The sequence below is a fragment of the Rattus norvegicus genome, chromosome X (genome assembly GCF_021556685.1).
Source record: "Rattus norvegicus strain SHRSP/BbbUtx chromosome X, alternate assembly SHRSP_T2T, whole genome shotgun sequence".
NCBI classification, from domain to species: Eukaryota; Metazoa; Chordata; class Mammalia; order Rodentia; family Muridae; genus Rattus; species Rattus norvegicus.
Window position 1 is genome coordinate 116,702,713 of NC_141554.1, and position 23,084 is coordinate 116,725,796.

Consider the following 23,084-nt stretch of genomic DNA (forward strand, 5'->3'; position numbering starts at 1 on the left):
ACTTTCAAATTGGTAGTTAAAGTATTTTCAGTAGCATTGAGTCCAGATAGAATATAGTTCTGTGCCTGGTGCATACTGGATGTTCCCTAAGGCTTTTCGTTTGTCTTTTTCTCGTTAGAGTTTGCCTTTCTAAGGTCATGGGTTGCCGAGGAAAAGACTGAAATGCAAGTAGAGGTGTGGGGACAGGGAAGTTAAGAGGGTAGCTTGTGCTGGGAAGAGATGGACAGCAGAAGACTCACGATGGAACATGGTGGTGAATGCTTTGAGCCTAAACTCTGTAAGATAGAGTTGTGGGATGTGTGAGAGGGAAGAACTCCAGATCCCAGTGCATGATTTTGTTTACCCTTCAGAATCCCTGTCTTTGTGTGGCACATGAATGGACTCTAATTCCATCTTGAAAGATGTGGGGGTTTCATAAACATTTGCAGTGTGTGCTGATGGCTGCATTCTCTATGTTCCTGTTGAAACAGCAGAGAGCACATGATTGGTTTCCCGAATGAGACTCTAAATTTCTGTGGGGCTTAGATGCCTTCGATGCTTTACTGGTATTAAATAATAAAGAGGGTTGAGAGGGTAGAGCATGTGTGTGCAAAGCCATGAAGCTTGATTCACAGAACTCAAACGTTGAAGGGGTACATGCTTATTTGTGATGGGTATGTAGGTATGTTTCTGCCTGTCTTGGGTTGGGGGGGTTACCTAAAATGAAGGGAGAATCAGTTTGAGAAGTAAGGTGTTTCCGAAATAAATAGAGGGATTTAATTAAGTGACAGAGAAAAAATAGTTAGGAAAAAATGTGACAAGAGGAAAAAGAGATGGCAGGGCAGCAGATAAGGGAGCTTCTTGTTGGGAAGAGGTGTGCCTCTTAATTATGTAGAAGTAATGAGCATGATGAAAATTCTCTCCATTCTAGAGGCAAATCTTTGGATCACACTTATTCTGGTAACCATCTTTCTCTCATGTCTCTGTGGAAGTTAGCATTCCAATTTCAAGAGGAGTTTCTTCCCAAACAACTCAACTCTTGCCAGTGTCTAAGAACGGAGAGAAAGTTAAATTTTTAGGTTATACTTGGAACCCTCCTTTATCCAAATGGGATACTTACTTCCTGTAAGCGATAATAATGACCCTCAAGTAAATTCTTGCCTTTTCGAAACAGTCTTGAATGGAAAACTTATGGGTCTGGAAACAGGAGTTATCGGCAGGTAAGGCTATAAGGGAGTTACAAGGAAGCAGCAGGGAGGAGGGAGGGAATTTTCTCCAAAGTCATCTTTGTTTCTGCGGATTGTAACATTGAATTGAAACTGTATCAAATGAGTATCCACAGTGTATATATATGACTGCAGTACTTGTTCCTTGGCATTTGCCACTTGCCTTCACTGAGGTTGTCCTCTAATGCCCCAGAAGACTACATACGAAGAAGAGGAGCTGTCGCCGACAAACTTAGACTCTCTGGCTTCTCCTTGAGGTATTGTATTCCCCTTCCCATTTTGCTTAAATCTCAGATAATTTATTTAGTATATTAAGTCAGTCTTAATGATATTTCTTAACATGTCATATAGTCATTGTGCTCCAAGGCTTGGGAAATGAACTTTAATGCTGTATTTGGGCTTCCATCTACATGACCCCCACAGCAATGAAATGATGATCACCTGTCCATCATCAGAATTGTGTATCAGAAGGATCATGTTTTACAACATGAAAAAGAGGCTAGTCAAAGGAATGCCAGTGGGGTGATCAAGTGACTGGAGGCAGAGGGACTGAGTTGGAGTCCCTTCTGATGGTCCAGGTGAGAGCTGGGGCTCACAAGAAGAAATGGGAAAGAGATAGAAATGAGCAGACAGTAGTATGAAAAGTGGAAGAAGAAAGGTCTCGGTTTATTCAGAAAGATGATATCTCTGTTAACAAATGACTAAGGGGAACCTCGGCATGAGGACGAAGCCTCAGTTTCAGACTGATATGAATGAATTTGTTTTCGTTAGTATGACCTACTTTTCCATAGTGAATTGAGATTTAGAGAGCATTCCCAGAACACTGGGATCTTGGCTCTAAAACTTGGAATTACCTGGGGGGGGGGGATAGAGTGAGTTGGTTATGTAAGTTGAGTCTGTGCTTAATTCACGATGTTGCAGACAGTGTCTCTCCCGCGGTCAGGCCTATAGATGTGCTGTGGAGGAGGTAGAAGAGACAACAGAGCCACAGATGCAGTTTGAGAGTTGCTTGCATAGAGATGGTAATTGAGACCTCAGAACTGGGGCAAATTTGTAGTACGGCATTGTAACTACCTCAGACCCCTTGTGAAACAAAAAATGGTATAAAGAAATGAATAAAATACGGGAAGGTGTAAGTGAAAAAAAGCAGCAGGATCGAGAGTCTCTGGCACTCTTCCATCTGGTGATCCTCCTCTTATGTGAACATTGCAGAAAGAAAAGAATAAAAGAGAAAGAAAGAAAAAAGACTGTGAAAATTGTGTCACTGGGACTTTAATATGTCAGCTTAACGGGGATCCAGGGTTTACTGAAGGTGTTACTTTGTTCTGGTCACAGAGAATGCAAGCAAACTGAGCTAGATTGGGAAAAGGACTTGGAAAGCCCTCAGCTCTCGTGAGCTGGTACATCCCGTTTTGCAGCCTTCATAAATTCCTTTGTGCATCTTCCTACTGCTCTGTGGTAAAGTCCAATAAACAGTCAGCGTTTAAAGAAATGAACAGAAGAAAACACATGTTTAACTAAAAGGTAAATATGTAAAACACCAAAAAAAACAAAAACAAACAAAACAAAACAAAACAAAAGACCCAAACAGCACAGTAGGGATGAGCAGTCTGTTATCACTAAGCATCCATGACACCATTAGGTATGGATGACTACTCATGCTCTGGTCTCGATTTTATCATCTTGTTCTTTCATGATCAACAGAAACTTTCAATATCCTATAATAAGCCAGGGTTTTACATGGATGGCCACCTATTTCCTTACAGTGGGATTGATATGCTAATGTCACAGGGTTCAGAAGGTCTACAAATCCTAGCGCTTAGTTAGCTTTGGAAAAAGCACAGAAGGCTCTTTACTGCAATTCTAGTCTATCCATTATCTTTCTCCTGAACCGTGGATTGCACATGCAAGCCCTAGCTAAGTCTCGGGTAGATAGGAGCACTGCTTCCATATCTGTTACAATGTTATTACAAAGTATAAGTGTCTTTGAAAAAGTCCAGAACATGTGACTGGGGCAAAAATATACTTGCAGGTTGGGTGTCACAAAAAAACACATCCCTTGCTTTCTTGAGGGATATCATAACTGCTTCCTGTGTCACACGACAAATATGGCTGGGTGCAGTGGAGCTGAAGGCAGTCTTGTTTCCTTCTGCAGTGGGGTAAGATGGGGTTATACTCCTGGTTTTGCTATATATGATTCAGAGAGCAGCCCAAAACTGCCAACTTGGGGAGGTAAGGGCAGATGCAAATTATGGGAGTACAGGGCTAGAAGGAATCTAGAACTGAGTTTATCCTTAATGAAAAGTGACTGCGAATTAGCCAAAGCCTAAAGTCTTGAATTAAGGAAAAGACTTAAACTTAGGAACTCAAAGTACTTATGCCTAATCAAGACCTATTTATGCTACTTAAGAATAAAATTTAACTATACCTAAAATGTAGATATCACTGTTAAAAGTTTAGTTACCTAATTTAGTTCTAAATGGCTTCTAAAATATAGTTAAGATTTTAAAAGGCCTTAATGTGAAACTGGATCCTAAGTATAATTAATATGCGTTTAAGTATTATTAATCTATAGCGAAGATCTTTGGTTAAAAACTGTTTAGATAGGTGTGGCGGCACTTCTTCAATTCCAGGCCCTGGGAGGCTGATAGGGCAGGAATTTTGGGTTTTGAAGCCAGTCTGATATATAGAGAGTCCCAGCCAATCAGGCTACGTAGCAAGATCCCATTTCAAAACCAGAGAAGTTCTCAGGATTTAGTTCAGCGGTAGATTGTTTGCTTAATGTATACAAGACTCTGGGTTCCATCTCCAGCACCAACAAAGGAAAAAAAGGAGGTAGGCAAAGTGGCACATGCCTTTAATCTCAGCAGTCGGGAAACAGCAAGGGCAGCAGCAGCAGCAGCAGCAGCAGCAGCGGCAGCAGGAGTAGCAGCAGCAGCAGCAATTGCATGGTACAGGGGCATGAGCACGGGCAACAGCAGGGGCTGGGGCTGGGACTGGGGCTGGGGCTGGGGCTGGGGCTGGGGCTGGGGCTGGGGCTGGGGCTGGGGCTGGGGCTGGGGCTGGGGCTGGGGCATGGATAGGAATATGGGCTTGGGCAGGGGCAGGCAGATGTGAGTTTGAGCCTTGTGTAAGTAGTGAGTTCTAGTCAGGAAAGGGCTACATAATTAAACCCTTCCTCAAAAACTGAACCAAAAACGAGTGAATGATCAAACATAAAAAAAAAAAAAAAGCAAAAATCCCTAGAAGGGGCAGTGGCATATGCTTTCACTCTGAGCACTTATGAAGCAGATAATTTTGTGCATTTGAGTCCCCCAAAAAGGGTAGATATGGTGTCAAATGGCTTTAAATCTCAGTATTCAGGAGGCTGGAGTGGCAGAGGCAGAGACAGGCAGATCTGCGCCCATCTACATCGTGAGTTCTAGTTCATCCGGGGCTGCGTACTAACACCCTGTCTCCAAAAGCAAACAAAACAAAACGAAAAAAAGAGTCAATCTTAGGTTTTAAGATTTGTTTACATCTATTCAGTGTCAGTACCAGGAAAGCCTAAGTCAGTGCCTATGAACTGCCAAGTTAAGCCCTTGCTAGGGTCTTAATGTAACTAATCTTTGAGTATCATGTAGTTACGTCTTAGCAAGTTCATAAACATCGTCACAGTCACCTGGAGACTTACCTAGGAGCAAAGTTGATTAAGATGTAATAGAATGTAGTTAAGGTGTAGGAAGGGTCACAGTGTAGTTAAGGGTCAGGTCATATACGGTTTGTGATAGTGTTTTATTTTTAAATCTCTGTCTGTCTCTCTCTGTCTCTGTCTCTGTCTCTGTCTCCGTGTTTGTTTAAGGGTCAGTCAAGGTTTTAAGGGTTTGAGACTATTTTAAGTGTGTGTGTGTGTGTGTGTGTGTGTGTGTGTGTAGGTATGTGCACAGTGAATGCAGGTATTTGCAGAGGCCAGCAAAGGACATTATATCTCCTGTAGCTAGGATGCTAGGAACCAAAATTGAGTCTTCTCTAAGAGCAAAAAGTTATCATATGCTCACATTGTCACTCCAGCCACCGACTTTATTATTATATCCTAGTTACATTTGGACATTCTCTGTATACCGTACCTAGCCTTAGGGCTTAATAGCATTCTGGCTAGACCTAAACTGGGCTCATACACTACCTTGGCCTTAAACAGACTCTAATATTTTAGTAGACCCAGGTCCTGCCTAGAATTCAATTAGACTTGATTACATCTTAACAAAGTTTAGGCTTTGATAAGTCTTAACAAAGTTTAGGCTTTGATAAGTCTTAACAAAGCTAATTATTGTTGTTAGTAAGACTCCTAGTAAGCACTAGTCAGGGCTTATGCCTGATTCAGGCTGGGCAGAGCCCTGCTAAGCCTTAGCTACAGTCTATTTTAGCTTCATTCACAGTCCAGCTGAGCTCTCATCAGGGTCCAATCCTACTTTCAGTCACAGTACAGCCAGATCATTGCAACAGTATTAAGCATAGTTTAGTGGAAGTCAAAACTTAGTTAAATTTAGTTGTGTCTATATGAGACTTAGGACTTACACATTGCCTAAGACTCCTTATGATCTAGTTGAAATCTAGTGAACTCACTAAAGACATAGCCAGATAGGTATTAAACACACAATCTGCTCAGACTATCATTAGTCTTGTCTAGAATCTTAGCAATGTTAAGGCCTGTCAAAATTCTTATTAAAGTACGGCTGAAGCATGGGTCCACTTAAAAGCTACATTGCTAAGTTAAGAGCTCTTTAGAGTTGGTAAATCCTAGGTAGTTATAACTGCTAGATCAAGCTTGGTTAAACTCAGAGCCTAGGACTATGTTGGGTCTAGTAAGAGCCCCTGGACTTCTAGCCTGGTGGTAAACTTTGTCAAGCTCTAATCACAGTCTATCTAAACCCCAGTGAAGGCCTAAAATTAATAAAGTCTGAGGTACGGCATACGTAAGTCCTATTAGAGGGTGGTTAAGAGTCAGCAAGTGCCTGAAATCTAGGCAGGACCTCAGTCTGTGTAAGTATTATTGATCAGAGCCCAAAGACTGTAGCTAACACCTAGGTCTAGTTAAGGTTCGAGATGACAGTTGAGCCCTAGCCAGGGTCGAAGACTTGTTTAGGTATACAGAGAGACCAGTTAGACTTCTATGCAAGAAAAAAGCCTGGTTCTGTTTTATTAACAGTTAGGACATAGTTTGGGCTTCAGCCTCATTCATATAAAATTTAGTCTAATTTTGGTCTTGGCAGGGGCTAAGCCTAGTAAAGGGTTAGTTTGAGTGCATTTAGAACTTAGCTAGTGTAAACGTCTCAGCCCTAGTTAGAGCTTAATTCAAACATTTCCAGGATCTACCGCCACTTTAGATTCTTTTAGAACCCAATGATTCAGGTTTAGTTAGAACAGACATAAGCTCTTTTGAGCACATAAGGCTAACTTAGGTCTAGTAGGAGCCCAGACAAACCCTCTCTCAGGAAATAAACCTATTAAGTGCTATTCAGAATGTAATTAAACTGTTTATACTGGCTAGTTTCATGAGTCAACTTGACACAAACTGGGGTTATCACAGAAAAGGAGCCTCAGTTGAGGAAATGCCTTCATGAGAACCAGCTGTAAGGCATTTTCTCAATTAGTGGTCAAGGTGGAAGGACCCAGCCCATTGTGGGTGGTGCTGTCCCTGGGCTGGTGGTCCTGGGTTCTATAAGAAAGCAAGTTGACCAAGCCAGGGGAAGCAAGCCAGTAAGTAACATCCCTCCATGGCCTCTGCATCAGCTCCTGCTTCCTGACCTGCTTGAGTTCCAGTCCTGACTTCCTTTGGTGATGAACAGCCATGTGGAAGTGTAAGCTGAATAAACCCTTTCCTCCCCAACTTGCTTCTTGGTCATGATGTTTGTGCAGGGATAGAAACCCTGACTAAGACACTGTTGTAACTTCAAAAATGTAGTTTAACCCTGACTAAGACACTGTTGCAACTTCAAAAATGTAGTTTAGTTCTCCTAAGAGCTTATTTAAAGCCGCAGGAGTTCATAAATACAGTTTAGTTCTCTTAAGGGTTTAGTTAAGATTGTCTAGGGACCAACCCTCATTGAACTGTAAGTAAATCTAGTTGAGTTCTATACTGGGCATAGCTCTAGTTATGTCAGAAAAATAGGTAAAATCTTGCTTGTGTCTGAGCCTAATTTAGCCCTAACATAGTTAAGCCCTAGTTTAGGTATAGCCAGATGTTAATTATGGCATAACCTGAGTGTGAGTGTAGTGATTACTCAGGTATAACTAAGTCTTTTTAAGGTATAAATAGGGTCTCACAATCAAGTGCCAATTAGGGGGCTACTTAAAATCTCACTGATGGGCTGGAGAGATGGCTTAGCGGTTAAGAACACTGACTGCTCTTCTAGAGGTCCTGAGTTCAAAAACCCAGCAACCACATGGTGGCTCACAACCATCTGTAATGAGATCTGATGCCCTCTTCTGGTGTGTCTGAAGACAGCTACAGTGTACTTATATATAATAAGTAAATAAATCTTAAAAAAAAAACCGAGTTGATACTTACACTTAGTTGAAATATAATTAAAGGATAATTATGTTATAGGCAGGACCTAGATTTAGTTTAGCCTGAGTCAGAGCCTGGTTAAGCCCTCACTGAAGCCTAAGCCTAGTTAATTTCTAGTTTTAACCTAATTATGTGCTAGGAAAGTCTTAGCAATCACATGCTGTTATTGACTTTACTTTAGACTTAACCAGGGTGTAAGTGTAGCTACAGTATAATTGAGCCTGGGTAACTTATAGGCAGAGCTTCAGTGTAGTTAAATGTTAGATTTTACTTAAAGCCTAACTAAAGACTGAACCCAGGTTAAATCTGGCCAGAGCCCACTTAAACCCTACTGAGAGCCCAAACCTAGATCAGGCATAGTCTGCTCAGTTAAGATCTAGACAGAACATTTCTTTAAGTACTAGTTAGCTTAGGTAAAATCTTGTCAACTCCATTAAGGCACAGTCAAGACCTCAAACATACTTGCAATGCAGTCATAGTATAGTTAGCTGGGCCTCAGCCCCATTGAGATCTGTCAGAGTCCTGTTAGGGTATAGTTGAGGTCTCATTCTCGTTAAAAGCAAACTAGTTTGGTTTAAAGCACACTTATTTTTTAAGTATTAAAGTGTGTTTGTCAGTGTTTGGTGTAGTTGAGTCTTCGGTAACTCCAAATAAAGACAAAGTCTAGTTTAATTCTAGGGCTGGCTCCCTGAAGGATTATTCATGGTCCACACTTACGTGTAGTCAAATCCTGGTAGTACTTGCATAATTGGAGACTGATTTAAGGCCCAATGTTAAGTTTTATACAGAATCTATTTATGGCAGGGCCCACACCCATGACTGTTATGAAAACGTCGTGACAACACAGTTAAATCTTAGTCAAATCTTTTTTAAGGTACACCCAGAGCTTAAGAATACTTCAAGATTATCCATCTTGATAAAGACCTTATTGAGTTAAGGTTAAATTGTAACACTATTCTGGCCTAGTTAAAACCTTGACAGTCCAGTTAAAGCCTAGCTAGGACCAAATCCTAGTTAATACCTCCATAGGGACTGAAGCTAAAGTCTAGTTAGAGCTCCAGTTTATACTAAGCCTTGTTCCAGTTGTGCTAGAATATGGCAAGGGTCTATGACCATTTTAAGGGTGACTTAAGGAACATAAGACCTAGTCAGCCACTGAGAGTCTTCTCTAGACCGCTCAGAAGTCCAGTAAATGCACCATTATTTCAGCTAAGGCCCAATCAGGCACAAGCTGAAGCTTCAACAGGTTCTATTTAAGTCTAATCAGAACCCAAGACATTTAAAGCCCTAGCCAGCCCTATTAAAGTTTGACTAGGATGTAAACATAGTTTAGGCTATTCACAACCCATTTTAATCCCACCCAGATCTAAATCTCCATTGAGATCTTGTGAAAACTTTGTTAGTCTCTGAGCTGGGCTATAAATCCAGAGAAGGTGTTGTGCGAATCTCTCTGGAATGAGCACTCTGACATCAATGAGCGCAGAAGAGAGGAGCTGTCTTCACTGGAGAACTGAAGTCAGGGTAGTTCCAGAGCGGTCTCCGTGCCAGGTCCAGTTTCTGTTCTCATTTTATACTCTAAAACCACAAGGTAGGGTGAGCAGGCAATTGAGATTTTACGGAAGCGTACGTGGAAATCAGCCTGTGGTTTTTCAAGGCAGATTTTCCAGCTGACAGATGTAAAGCTTTGGTGGCCAGGTTGTTAAGGGTAACAACTCATTGTTTCAGCTATTTCTTCAGGTCATTCTGTTCCAGGTAGCAAGGGAAATCACGCTTGGAACTGAGCAGTACAAATAGTGCTTTAAGGAAGTCGAATAATTGGTCTTTTCTGCCTTATTTGGCTTCATTTCCTCCTCTTCACCTTCATAATGCCTTAGGAACCCATCTTGAAGAAATGGGTGGGTATTCCTGGCATATCATTTATAGTTTTTATTGCTTTCATTTGAGTTCTGATGAACCTGACTGGCCAGGGTGTTTGTTTAAGATGCATGGTCCTAATAGAAATCCTAGCATTATTATTAGACGAGGCTCTATCAGCAGAAGCCAGCTAGGTCTCGCGTTGTCCATATTGTACTTCTTTGGCTCCCATTTCTACCTCCTAGCCTTAATCCTTTCTAATAACCTTTTGGCATTTTCCCATATGAACTCTGACGATTAGCATAAAAACAGCGGTCCTCATTTAAAAACATGAGGATGCCTTCCTTTTCAGTGGTAATCAAATCTAATTCTCTTCTGTTTTTTTTTTTTTTTTGGTGGGGGGGGGGCGGTCATCACTCTCAATGAATCTATCTGATTTTGCAGAGGAACTGTGCTCTCCTGAACAACTGTTAAGTCATTTTTGATTTGAGTAGAGAGCTGGATTTGTTGAACTTGTTGAATAACTATTGTGGCCACACTGGTGGTCATAGACCCTGTCAGAACCATTCCCTAAAGCACAGGCAAAAAAAAAAAAAAAGTACACGGTTCTCTTATTTCTTGACTTTAAGGGATGTAAGAATTGCTTAACTCTTGCTTCCTGCGAACACACATTAAGCCTGGGGCCAAGAATCCCAGTTCACAACTGTCTCATGCACAGAAGGTGTAAATATCCCAGAGGCTGGCAAAGTGTGTATGATTAAGAGCTCCTGCTCTATTAACTTGTCTGGTACAGTCCTTTTCTTTTCCTACAGATTGGGTTTCTCCTATGACCTGACTAAGTCATCAGTCCTGTTAAACATGCCCCATTTGTGTTGTTAGTTAGGTTTTGGTTAGTTATTCCTACTCCAGTATAGGTAACCTAGCCAGCATCAGATCATATTTTGCAGTCCTGACCTAAGGACAGGTCTGTTATGTAAAGGAGCTCATGGCTGACATTTACTGTAGTCAGCCTTTTCCGAAGTGGAGCACTGGGACAGAATTAGTTGGCTTTGTCTTGTTTATCTTTGTCCTGTTTACAGACTGGTTCAAGGGCCATGTGTGTGGTGGGGGTGGCAACGGAAGGGCTTAAAGTCTTAACTCTGTTAACCTGTACCATCACAATGACTGGAACCAACCATACATAGGGTTCTTAGAGGGGTTCTCATGCCTATGCTTGACCAACCCATTCTGAGGTCATCACTTCTCCCCATGAAGGGCTTTTCTATAGTCAGTTCCTGTATTATTCCTCCCAGTTTTCCCCCTCAAGGCCCTTTAAGGCCTTAAATACTTGTTCCTCTATGGAGATTCCCTTCCAGACTTAGTGAAGTTAAGGCATAGCCAAGTCTAAGCCTACGTAAATCCTAATAGCATCCAGTTAGCCTAGTCATGGGTTATGCTTGGCTAATGAATATATTTAATACCTTGCCAGGATATAGAACACACAGACAGAAGGCCTATAGGCCTATTTAGAATCTAATTTCAGATACGGAAAGAGTTTGAGCCTACATAGTGTTTTTTTCTTTTCCCTTTCTTTCCTCTTTTTCTTTACTTTTCCCCCCTACCCATCTCTTTCTTGCTAAGGGGTATCTTAGTTAAATTCTAATTAGAGGCTAACTAAGGCCTCACAAGAGTAGAGACAAGGTAAGGTTAAATTAGGACCTATGTCTACTTAAGGCCAGTTACATCCTATTCATGGTCTCAGTCAAGTTAAGATTTAGTGCTGACTACAGTGTCCAAATTATTTCAAGTTGCCTAAGACTTTCTTCATTGAATGACAAAAATCATGAGTCCTGTGAAAGCCTAAATCCTGGAAAAAAATATCATTAGCTACTTTAATTGAGTTTTTTTTTTTAATTTTTGCCTAGAATTTTATGATTTACAAAAGTTCTTTCAAAAGTTATCTCACTTGATGATCATAGCAGCCATTGAGACAGGTACCCTCACCATCCTTAGTATACAGGAGACAAAGCACAAGTTTACAGAAAGTTAATTCTTCCCTCAGTACTTAAGAGAGAACGTTTCAGTGTGTATCTGAACTCAGATCACACACATTTATGTTTTGCCTAAATTGGAAGGGTATTTCCCCACAATTAAGAATTGTCTAAAGTACAAAGGTTATAGTTGCCCAAAGTGTTATCATCTTTATTTCTGATAAGGCCTGAGAATCATGGGAAGCTTAAGTGAACTGTCAAGGTAAGGAAATATTTAGGTTTGAACCTAAGTCTCCAATATCTGTCCTTCTTAAACACATGTCTCTTTCCTCCACTCTTCTTTGCCAATGTCAAATACTTCTGTACATGCCTGTGTGGCTGAAGTTACCATGCATTCATGGCTCAATGATGTTTGCATTTATGTATTACTAGCAATCTATCACTCGTTTATGAGTTTGTATTTATATTGACACTACTGCTTCCAGTGTAAGTTCATATATGAAATTGTTTGCTGTTTTACTATGGTCCTCAGAGCTGATAGACCAATAGCTTTAACTTTCATTCCTTATATTTACTGTGATTTGGGAAGGGACACAGAAGACATATCTGGCTTCCTTTAGTAATTCTTAGGACAGTTACTGTATACCTCCCTGTACAGTAACATTCTAGATCCCAAGACAAAGATCCAGGCGTTCTTCTTTGATACTGTGGATTCTGTTGCCAGAAGGCACTAAAGACTTGGCTTGCCTTTTTCTGGCTGTGCCGTTTCTGTCACCTCCTGTGAGCTTTACCAGGGGGTGACAGGCATTTCTATTAAAAAGTCGGTATGTAAATATAGATGTATCTTTCACTATATTATCCTCAGGACAAAATAGTTGCCACCCCTGCAGAATGCAGCAGCTTCTGGATTAGATGCTGGTGGTAGCAGTGTGCCAAGCATGAAGTATCCTGTTCTTCTCCTGCCAAATAACTGCCAGCATCGTCTTTAGTGGTTCATTTAAAAGGACACTTTCTACTCTTCTTGTATGGCAGTGGCAATGCAGAAAAGCTTTTAGCATAGGCAATTAGTGGTACAGTGGAAGAGGCCATTGGGATTTACTTTAGGTCACAGATACTTGCTTGTACTGTAATTTTCTCGTTTGTGTTATTATGTTCCTGTAGAGAACGGTTCGGTGTAATGTATCATACAAGAGGAAGGCAGAGTGACTTGGGAAAAACCCAGCTGACTCATTACTGGATAGCCAGGCTACTGAAATTGTATTTTCTATCTTGGAGAGACTGACAATGGGATTCCTAGTCTCTGGATATTCACTTGGAAGTTTTACATATAGGGTCTATAGATGATTTTATGACTTTATTCTAATTGATCAATGACATATGCTATTAGAAAGCATTGGATATGTGTCTGTCCTAACAAGGTATTTGGAAGACTTTCCCCAAAGGATTGCTTTTCTAAGCAATGGAAAGTGCTTCAAATCAGGTTCCAGCTTCTACCATTTTCCAGCTGTGCACCTCGGATCGTTTGGCTTATGTGGAGTTTTACTTTCTTCAATGCATAGTGGAGGTATAGTCTCCTCCCCTATTACCCCGTTGACCTCACAGTAATTTGAAGATTCAATGAGATGCCATATGAAATATGATTGGGTTTCTGCTCCGTCATTTGTGCAAGATAAATATTTGTCTGATAAGACTACTATAGGTAAATGCATGTGCTATGGTTCCCAGAAGGAAGATGCTGTAAAGCCCTGGGAAGAGCTACTGTGTAGAGTTCTGGAATCATGTTTTGAAGCCACTGAAACCAGAAAGGCACATTCTTTGGCAGATGGTGCAAGCACATTTTCAGGCAGAGAGGAGGACTGTATTGTCTCTGATCATTCCTGTTGGTAAAATGGATGAATGCAGTCTCTCTTGGCCAGCTGGCATTTACAGAAAGAGAAAGGCAGCCAGAACTCCCGGGCTCAGTCTTGTATGTGTCAAGTGTGTTCTTGAAGTTTAGAACAAAACTCAGGCCAGGAAGGTAAGGGATAAGACACAGCATGCTTTTTCCCCTTGTCATTTGAATGAGTCACATAGGAATGTTTGAAAGCCTAGATGAGTTTTGGTGAATTCACGGTAGACATACTGTAAGATGCCTTCATTGCCTAGAGAGTGCCTTCTCCTTACATCTTTCTCAAAGTCTGACGTCATTACCTGTTGGTAGTTATGACATGAATTATACCTCTATTACTTCCTTCCAGGTTTTGCTAAGCCTGCAGGCATCTTTCCCCCCACCTTCTAGGAGTCACTATTAGTAACCAGGATGCACCATGTCTTACTTCCTGGATCCTGGAATTTCTATAGCACAATCACACAGCTAGCATCTATAAGGCATTTACTGTGAACTGGGAAACATTCTAAACTTCTTCGAGAACTAAGTCAAGCAATTTCCCTGTTCTCTTTATCCTACAGATAAGGAAATGAAGGCAAATATAGCTTAGGGAAACTCTGCACTAGTAAAGTTAGGATGAAAATACAAGTCCGTTTGGTACAATATATTACGCTTAGAGTCACTACTATCATTTTGGTGTCTGCTAGAGTATTTTTCCTCATCAAAAATCTTTTTCCCTCTTAGAAAGCTGAGGGAAGAATCAGGAATTAGGACTAGGACCTTTTTCTTACTATGCTCACTTATGTTTTTACTTCCCTTATTTTCTGCCCTTTCTCCCGTACTTGATACTATTTGAAGACCAAAACTGTTTCTGGAAGCATTACATCTTTCCTGGCTTCTCTGGGGACTCTTGCAGCAGCTAAGCTTCAGAGACAAGCCTGTTTATGTTTCCCCAAGCCAAGATAAGGGAGCTGACCCCATGGTTGAATACTATGCTGAAAAACTGTGTGCCCGACTAACACAATGACAAAGAGATATTTGCAAACTACTGTTGGCCGGCAGTGACTATGTTGTTTTTCTGCAGGGTGAGCTAGAATCTAAGATTGTCTCTGCAGCAATGAACAGATTAGAAAGGGGAGGAAAGAAATGTAGAAGAACTTGCTTTAAACTGACTACAAGGACATCCCTACTCCCTCTTAATTTGGTTTCTGTTTTTAATTTTTGCTGTATCTTTTCAAGAAGGAGCTGTGTTTAGCTCTTCAGCTCCACACTTCTTTCCATTTTCCTTGATAAAGTCAAGATGGCTCATTGACATTTCGAATGTCGGTCCTATAGCCTCACTGCATACAGTTGTTTGTAAAGGCAACTTTAAAATATAGATGCAAGGACAAATCTTGCTGATTATTTACATTGTATCTCCCAGAGATGCTCCTGTTATATCAAAATAATAGGGTAGGTCTTCTTGATGTTTCCCTGGAAGTGGGGAGGGCAAAGAGAACATATGTGTGTCCAGAAGTGGTTTTTTTAAATAATAATTTCTTATTCATTCTTTGAGAATTTCATACAATGTATTTTAAACACATTTACCCTCACAACTGCTCCCCTGACCACAGTCCAAAGCTTCTCATGCACTCCCAGCCAACTTTGAGGTTATTTATTGACTTTTCTTCTTTCCCTACTGAGTGCAGTTTGTATTGCTCTAGGCCTGCTCTGGCTCCAGACAGAGCCCCAGCACAGAGGATGGGGGAGGTGTGATCCCACCACCAGCTGAGGAGCCATTAAGAGAAGTGGTGTTTATTTAAGCATTTAAATTAAATGCTTGTGACCGAATGGTACTGCAGCACTGCAGAAGGGAGCAAAGCAGAAAAAAGTCTATTTGTGAATACGGAACCAGCACCTGTACTCACCAAAGGCACATTTTAATCACTCCCATATAACTACCTCCGGTCCCCTTGGATATGAAGTAATTTACCTTGCCTGCCGCAGGCTAGCTTATCGACTATAAACATGGGCCCAGCGGATTTGGATTTCTTTGCTCCTTTTCTGTTCCATTGTTAGATACTTGGTGCCAGATTTCCGGATGGAAGCAGTGCCAAATAGCAGACTAAGACTTTCCGTGAGGAGAAAATGGTGGCTTTTCATTAGTCAGGCTGACGAAAGTGAGATGCAACGATTCCAGTTATCTGTCAGATACTGTCACCTTTACTCCAGCTCCTTTTCCACTACTTGTAAGAGGCAGGTTATGTCACATTGCATCAATTAAAATCAGTTTGACAATCAGGCCCTCTTGTCATTGCATTGACATGAAGTAGAGATCCACGTGAGGTGAAGGACCCTTCCTTCTCTTAATGTTACGCTTCATTTCCCTCACATCCATGACAGGCTGGTCAAACAATACTGACAACACTCATCGTTGTTTTAAATTTATCTAAATGAAATGGTGGGATATATACTATACTTTTACACTTCTGGTTTCTCTTTACTTTCTTTTACGTGTATTCTGGTAGAGGTTTACATTCTCTAATTTGGGTATCTACTTAGTAGGAATACCACAGGTCCATGAGATAGAGGTAGTCTTAGCTTTAGAAGTTACTAGCTTTTAGTAGTTACTAGCTTTTCAAAGTAATTGTAGCAGCCAACACGTTCATCTGCACTTGTATGTCAGTTCCAGTGGCTCCATTGTTCTGTGTTTCTTATTATAAGTCTTTTCGGATGTACCTATTCCTGTAAGGTTTGGTATATCTCTTTATAGATTGAATTTACGTTTATCTGATGAGTAATAGTAACAAATGCCAATCTGTGTACATGTACGTCATATCTCTTCTCTGAAGTAGTGGTTAATTTCTGTTGTCTTGATTATGAGTAAAAATATATGCATAGAATAGGTATCAACCTTCTATTGGGAATACTTTCTGAATATTTTACTATCTTATAATTGACCATTTTACTCTCTTGAGGTATGTTTTGATAGATAAGAGCTCTTCACTAATTTGGGATAAATTTTGCTTTTTTAAGATCATGAAAGTTTTCTCTTGTGGTTTGAGCTACATATTGGTTTTATAGTTTGGGTTTAAGTTTTCTACCCATTTCAAATTAGCTTGTAGTCTATCCATGTATCAGTACTATGTGATTTTAACCTCTGTAGCCATAAATTTAGCCTTGCTATTTTTATTTTTTAATTAATTAATTTTTAATTTTTATTATGATATAACATTGTATAACTTTGTGGTATATGGCAATTTCTGTATGTGCATACAACATAATATTTCTATATATGCACATAAACATGTACTGAGAGGGTTTTCTTTTTGTTTTACTTTATTTTGTTTTTTCTTCTCTGTTTTGTTTTTCCCGACTCTGTGTAACTCGCTGTCCTGGAACTCGCTCTGTAGACCATGTTGGCCTCGAATTCAGAGATCTGCCTGCCTCTGCCTCCCAAGTGCTAAAAGCATTCCCACTACCTCTTAGGTAGCATGCACTAAAAGAAATAGGGTAATTAACATGTTTTTTCTTTAAGGTTTGTATTTTTTTAAGTTACTCTTGTCTAGTTACTCAGAAAATATACATTTGGCTGTGAACCTACTATGCCACAGAAATCCAGAACATACATGTTTCTCCTATCTAACCCTTTACCCCCCATCCCTGTGGCCATTCCCAATTTTTAGTAGTCAGTATTCTGCAGTAGAATTGACATTTTTTAGCTTCCACGTATGGGAGGGACTATGCAATGTATGTCTTCTTTGTTTCAGATTTGATATCTAGTAGTATACATGTTGTTCCTTAAGAGGCCTGGCTCTTTGCATAGGCTTGTATATATTTTAGAATAATTTTGCTCAAAGTGTCCTTTAAAAGTAGCCTTGAGCTTATTGACTCACTGGCTTCCTCCATGTCCCTCTCACTTCCAATACTAGGTACCTTTTTGAGGAGTGTGCCTGTGTCAGTAGAGCTTCCTACCCAGGGGCCAGCCTAGGCCTCAACTTATCCCAGGTAAGAAAAACTGCCAACGCATACCTCAGGCTTCCAGTGCGGTAGCCTCCTGCAACTGCTGACAGCTATACTGAAATTTCTTATTTGTTGGTAGACACCTTTTGCCTTTGGTCCAAGCTTTATCTTTAACCAGAATTAGCAAATGCCACAGAAAAGAAAATGCTGGCTATTGTTAGCTCCCATTAGAGTTTGTACTTGCTTCCACCCCTCCTTAAGTCTACTGATCTTGTAATTTGTTCCCCCTACCCTACCTGCATGTGTTTTATAATTTTTGGTTATTGCAGGAGTGTTTGTGGACTATTTGAAAGCAGAACTCCAGAGATCACTTTCTAGGACAACACCTTTGTCCATCTTGACTTGATTACAGGTGAGTGGCTTTCAATCCTTTAGAGAAATTCACAACACCAGAGGATGGGGGAGCAAACACACATATCTTTGAACCTCCATGAGACTATTGATTATGACATGGGTGCCATAGGATCCACTTCTCTCCACCAGTTGTATTAGACACAGTCAACTCCTAATTTAGCTGATTTCTAGGGATATCAAGTGAAGGAACATTCCCAGTTCTATTCCTGATTAGGAGAATGAGGTGTCAGCTCTGGACTCATTAAAGCAAGTGTGTTAGGATAGACATGCATATGTATGCCCATTGACATAGGTCTTTGGAAGTTAGTCCTGGGCTAACTTCTATTCCAAACCATGTGGCTGGCCATAAGTCTGGTAATACCTAATGATTTTCAATTTTTCCAATCATAACTTCATATAGTTATTTTATTGGGAGGATTAGATGCACTAATGGGTAAAATTGGTTTCTTGGTGCTTTAAACCTTTCTTCCACATATTTGAGTATTTGTTAGTTTAGGCATACCATCTCATCTGACAAGCTTTTAAGGTAGGGGATAGATTCTGTTTGGTTATTCAATGAAGGGCAACATACAGTGAAATGCACAACTTTTAACACTATCAATCAATGAAATCCATCAATTTCATGTTTTCATATGACCTAAAACTTTTAAAAATATAACCATTGACACCATCGTAGACAGTTAACTTATGTGTCTCTAATTACTTCTCATTCTCTTAGACACAATTATTCCCTTATTTTTTGCACCATAAATTTTCTTAAATTGTATATGAACAGGATGCAATGTGTACTCTTCTGTGTCTAGTTGTTTCTACTAAGTATAATATCTTTCCTATTAATTAATGTCTCTATTAACAGTGTGCTTCTTTCTATTTCTGTTAGTGTCCTACTGGGTGAATATTCATCAACTGCCTAAATTTTGGCAATTGACACAATTATTATCAACAAGTTCTGTAGCACCACTGGTCTCATGCCACAATTGGTCACCACCATAATCAAATGCACATCCTCATTTCTCATCTAAGTCAATAGACCATTGTCAGCTCCACAGGATTCAGTATCAAGAGATCACTTGCTATAGCTTTTTTGTATATTTTATCCATTGAGAAGACTGCTGAGATGTAGAACCAGTGTTAGCTCCTTTAAGAGCTGGTAGACTTATTGATCATATAGCCTAGTTAATAAGAATAAATGAAGAGCTTTTACAATTTATTGCACAATAACATCTGTTCCCAAGATGCAGGACAATTAGAAACCTTAATGAATTAATATTTAAAAACACCAAAGTCTTTAGCAATTCAGATACAAATAGCCATGAATCAAAGATACTAATAAAAACAGTTAAAGACTCTGAGTGATGATGTATCCTTTCTCAATGGAGGTGTTCAGGAGTGATATGCAAACCACCTGTGCTCATTTTATGCTGAAGTCCCCGAGCAAAAATAAATATCATGGGAATCCAAAGAAAAATAGAGACACTATATCCTCGTTAGGCTGTCAAAAAAGAATGGTAGCCAGAGATCTCATTTAACCTCTTGGATGGGTCTTGGTAACTATACCCTGTAGCAGTAATCTGGCAGAGTGGATGAATGGTCAAGGATACTGATCTTTTTTTATTTGTCTTTTTCCATTATTAGGTCCAATTGGCTGTTTGGCACTCCAGTGGTGATTATAATAATAATAGACTACTAGTATAGACATTTTGTGAGGTTAACCAACATCACCAAAAAGTTTTATAGTCCTGCTAGACTCTAGACTCACTGTGTACTTGATTGCAACACCTGTCTGAGGCATGGAATCTGTGTCAATCCCTGCGCTCGTTGCTGGACTTATTGATTGTGTAGCCCAGCTAATAAGAATAGCTGAGGAACTATTACAGTTCATCTCGCAGGAGCAAGCTCCTTCTGTGCAGCCGAATCCTAGAGCAGAAGAGGCAGAAGCAGTCGCACTTCCTCCTGAGGAAGATTCCCTACCGGATCTTGCGGATCTTTCCGACTTAGAATCCATCCTTTCAGTAAAAGAAGATGAAGACCTCATCCTTGACATGGATGAAGCTATGATAGATATCAACGAGATATATGAGGATATACTTCCTGCGATAAAGGATGATACAGAAAGTGAGTGAGAGCCAGCGTGTGAAATTTATCATTTTTCCATTTCTTTTTTCTAAGCTTCAGAAATAGCTGTTTTATTCTAGTTCTGCATAGTTTCATCATTAAAAACTTTTAGATTAGGTAAACCTTGATTCCTTTATGACAAAATGAATATTTCTAAGTTTTAGCCAAAAGACTGGCTTTAGTTAAATAGTTCTTGCTTTACTTGTACTATTAGGATTCTTCATGATAAGACCAAATAATATCAAAGAGAAGAATCTACCTAAGAATAGAATGAAGAACTGATGAACCCGACCAGTACTCACCCCCAGTGTCACTGCTCTGCGATAAATAGAAATTCTGAGGGTAGTGCTCCCCAGAATGGTATTACAGTGAGTATTTTCTCACAGACACTGCGACATTGGCACATTGTATCTTACAGAGGGAGGTTTTTTTATGGCAGAGTAAGTAAATCATTCTGGGACTGTAGTGTCTACCAGGCAATAGAAGTCTAGAAAGCTTTTTCCAGATTTCCATGGGCCAAACTTTTGAGAATTCTAGTGTCAAGATATTGAATGAAAGACTGCTGATGCACTCCAATCCACACATGCTGATGTGTGATGAAACTCTCTTACAATATTGTGCTCTGATGGACTGTTGAAGCTGGCACCAAAAAGCAAAGGAAGAAGTTCTAGAATGGCAAGGCAGGGACTATCAAAGACTTCGTCAATGGAAATCAGTGATTAAATCATCAGCCTGGAGATAATGGTCTACAAGGGGAAGTAGACAGTGTGCATCTTCTTGTGTGTAACTGACTTTAAGACAAATACTTGGGAGGCTTACTGTGGTAGGACTGTTACAACCTTAACCTAGCAATGTGTGTTATTAAGAGGTAAAAATATAAATGAGATGTAGACTTGTATTGAAGCACAATAACCCTCCACATGTCAGGAGGGTGAAATATGGTATTTGAAGCACCCCACACTGAAAACAGAGATCAACTAAATAAGTGTGCAAGAAATTTACCTATTATACCAACTTATGCCATCCAATCCTTTTACTTCTATGGACAGGCAGGATAGCCTTCTTACCAATTTATGAAAAATCCTAAAATACATCATAGTTAAAAAGATTAATAGGGCATTTAATACAGATGATTTCAGAGCCAACTAACATGGCAGATACATGACAAAAATACACAGAACAAATGAAAATTATGCCAAAATATGATTAGTGGGGTTAATTGCATATTATAGTAGGCAGTATACTGTAACACCTTGCTACAATAACTTTAATGAGCAGATTGAATCTTATCGTCCCAGTTTAGAAAAGATTCTAGGTACACAAGTACAGACAAAGAAGCAAATAGGCGATGCACTGAAAATTAACCTAATTTTGGTAAGGAGATTGGAGATCGCAAGATTGGACAAAGCAAGAAGAAACAGTTTTCTTTTTCTATGCCAGGAGGAAGTGTTAATAAATAATTGTAATTATTATAATTAGTGGAACAGTTACAATTATTTCTCTCTTTCATAAGAACACTTACCAACAGTAATAACGGTAGACCTTCACGAAAGTTTAAAAATAATCTCCACTTTTATAAGTAAGGACTTAGTAACAACTAGGGGAAATCTATACTGCCCCCAGGGAAATTTGCAGTATAGGAGATGGGGTATAATTTTCTGTCAAAATGACACTCAAATTATGATTAACTGAACAAAATCAGGAAAAATATCTGGAGAGAGAGAGGCCACCAGTCTACTATATATTGGTGAGCACTTTACCTGATAAACAAGCATTGCTCTGCAAACATGTAGACACACTCAAGTGTAGATAGTAACCCAAGTACAATATGGGCTTTGTAAGGTTTCCACAATAACTCAATAAGACTTAACGTCAGAGAGCACGAACCACCGATAAACTCAAATAGGTCATAATAAGAGAAATGTGTAAGTCTACGCTCGACAAAGCCTTAAACAAGTAATGGACAGTATTGTTCTTACCCATCAGTAAAGGAAGATGCTGCAAGTTCGTATGTGGATCTGCTTTGCCTGTTGCATTTCAGTATTTGCCTTGATTGTGTAATTATGTGCACTTAAGAACTGTTAAGATGCAACTCTATCTCAAGACATGGACTGTTGTATTGAGTATGTTTGCTCTATGGAACTGGATTAGAAATAGACTTAAAAGTGACAAGGAACAATCTTAGCAATAAGAAATCCCTTAAGAACAAGAGCTAGTGGGGAAGGTATTTTCAGTAGAGAGAACATTTTAAATTGCTAACAGTTAACACTAACAGTTAACACAGTTGTTTGAGACGGGGTTACTTCCTCAGCGAGCTCGTTTACCTGTGCCCTATGAAAATTAGTCAACTGTAAGATATTGGTAGAAGTAACTAGTTGGTAATTGACATAGATTGAGAAGATAGTTAAATTAAAAGGTGAAATAGAAACCATATGCTTATTGGATGTCTCTGAGATGTTGACTCTCCTTCAGAAGACTGAAGTGAATAACTAGTTCATTATCCAAGTAGCCTCGTTTTGTATCTTTGTGAGGTTACGGCCAAAGCCAGATTTTGTACGGCATAGAGAAATAGGGAGGGAGCAAGGTTCTATATTCGGAGTACAACTTAAAGGTGTTAAAATCAGGAAAGATCGGCTGTTAAGTGACTCTGAAGTACACAGTACAAATTGTCATTCCGTAGCTGAGGTATAGGAGCTGCTGACAGTATATACGTGCATCTTTGCATTTTTATATGTAACCATTTCTTCAAATTATTAGGTTATAATCACTTAAGATCTTTACTGACTATTCTAAACCGCTTAACTTTTTTTTAAAAGAGATTTTAGCTAATAAACTCGAATTTAAAAGCCAAAGAACTTGTGGTCACCTTCAATTACCTTGTAAATTTCTAGGCTACCAAACGGCTGTAAAAGGACTCTGTTCCACAGAGTAAAGTCACTGAGAATGTTGCATCAAGTGCCTGACCATCCACTGTGTTGTCAGATGGTCTCTGAGAACTCTATAAACATGGTTCTTCATTTGTAAAATGAAGACTACACCTTTGCTGCGTACTTCTAATGGTAGAAATGAACAAACAAAATGATACCATTTTGAAAGTCCTTTCCATGCCTGATATAATGGGCTAGAATATATGAAATTAAGACGTTTAAGAAGTCATTCCATACCAACAA

The 23,084-nt window shown here is 39.7% G+C and overlaps 2 protein-coding genes across 4 annotated transcripts in view; one reads left to right on the forward strand and one right to left on the reverse strand.

The window, feature by feature from the left end:
- The window catches only part of Trpc5 (transient receptor potential cation channel, subfamily C, member 5), a 280,812-nt gene that overhangs the window by 77,657 nt on the left and 180,071 nt on the right, over positions 1–23,084 (reverse strand). The window lies entirely within an intron of this gene.
- On the forward strand, positions 1,353–22,766 carry Trpc5os (TRPC5 opposite strand). 3 transcript variants are annotated; one of them, NM_001433058.1, is made up of 5 exons: positions 1,353–1,462; positions 2,541–2,729; positions 17,355–17,430; positions 17,715–17,797; positions 19,435–22,766. In NM_001433058.1, the coding sequence occupies exon 5, from the start codon at positions 19,590–19,592 to the stop codon at positions 19,920–19,922; it is 333 nt and encodes a 110-aa protein (NP_001419987.1). In that variant the 5' UTR covers positions 1,353–1,462; positions 2,541–2,729; positions 17,355–17,430; positions 17,715–17,797; positions 19,435–19,589; the 3' UTR covers positions 19,923–22,766. The 3 variants fall into 3 exon arrangements, with proteins under 3 accessions (NP_001419987.1, NP_001419985.1, NP_001419986.1); NM_001433056.1 differs by lacking the exon at positions 2,541–2,729; NM_001433057.1 differs by lacking the exons at positions 2,541–2,729; positions 17,355–17,430.

Coding starts and splice junctions, on each gene's coding strand:
- Trpc5os (NM_001433058.1), top strand. CDS start 19,590: ATGGAATCTGTGTCAATCCCTGCGCTCGTTGCTGGACTTATTGATTGT.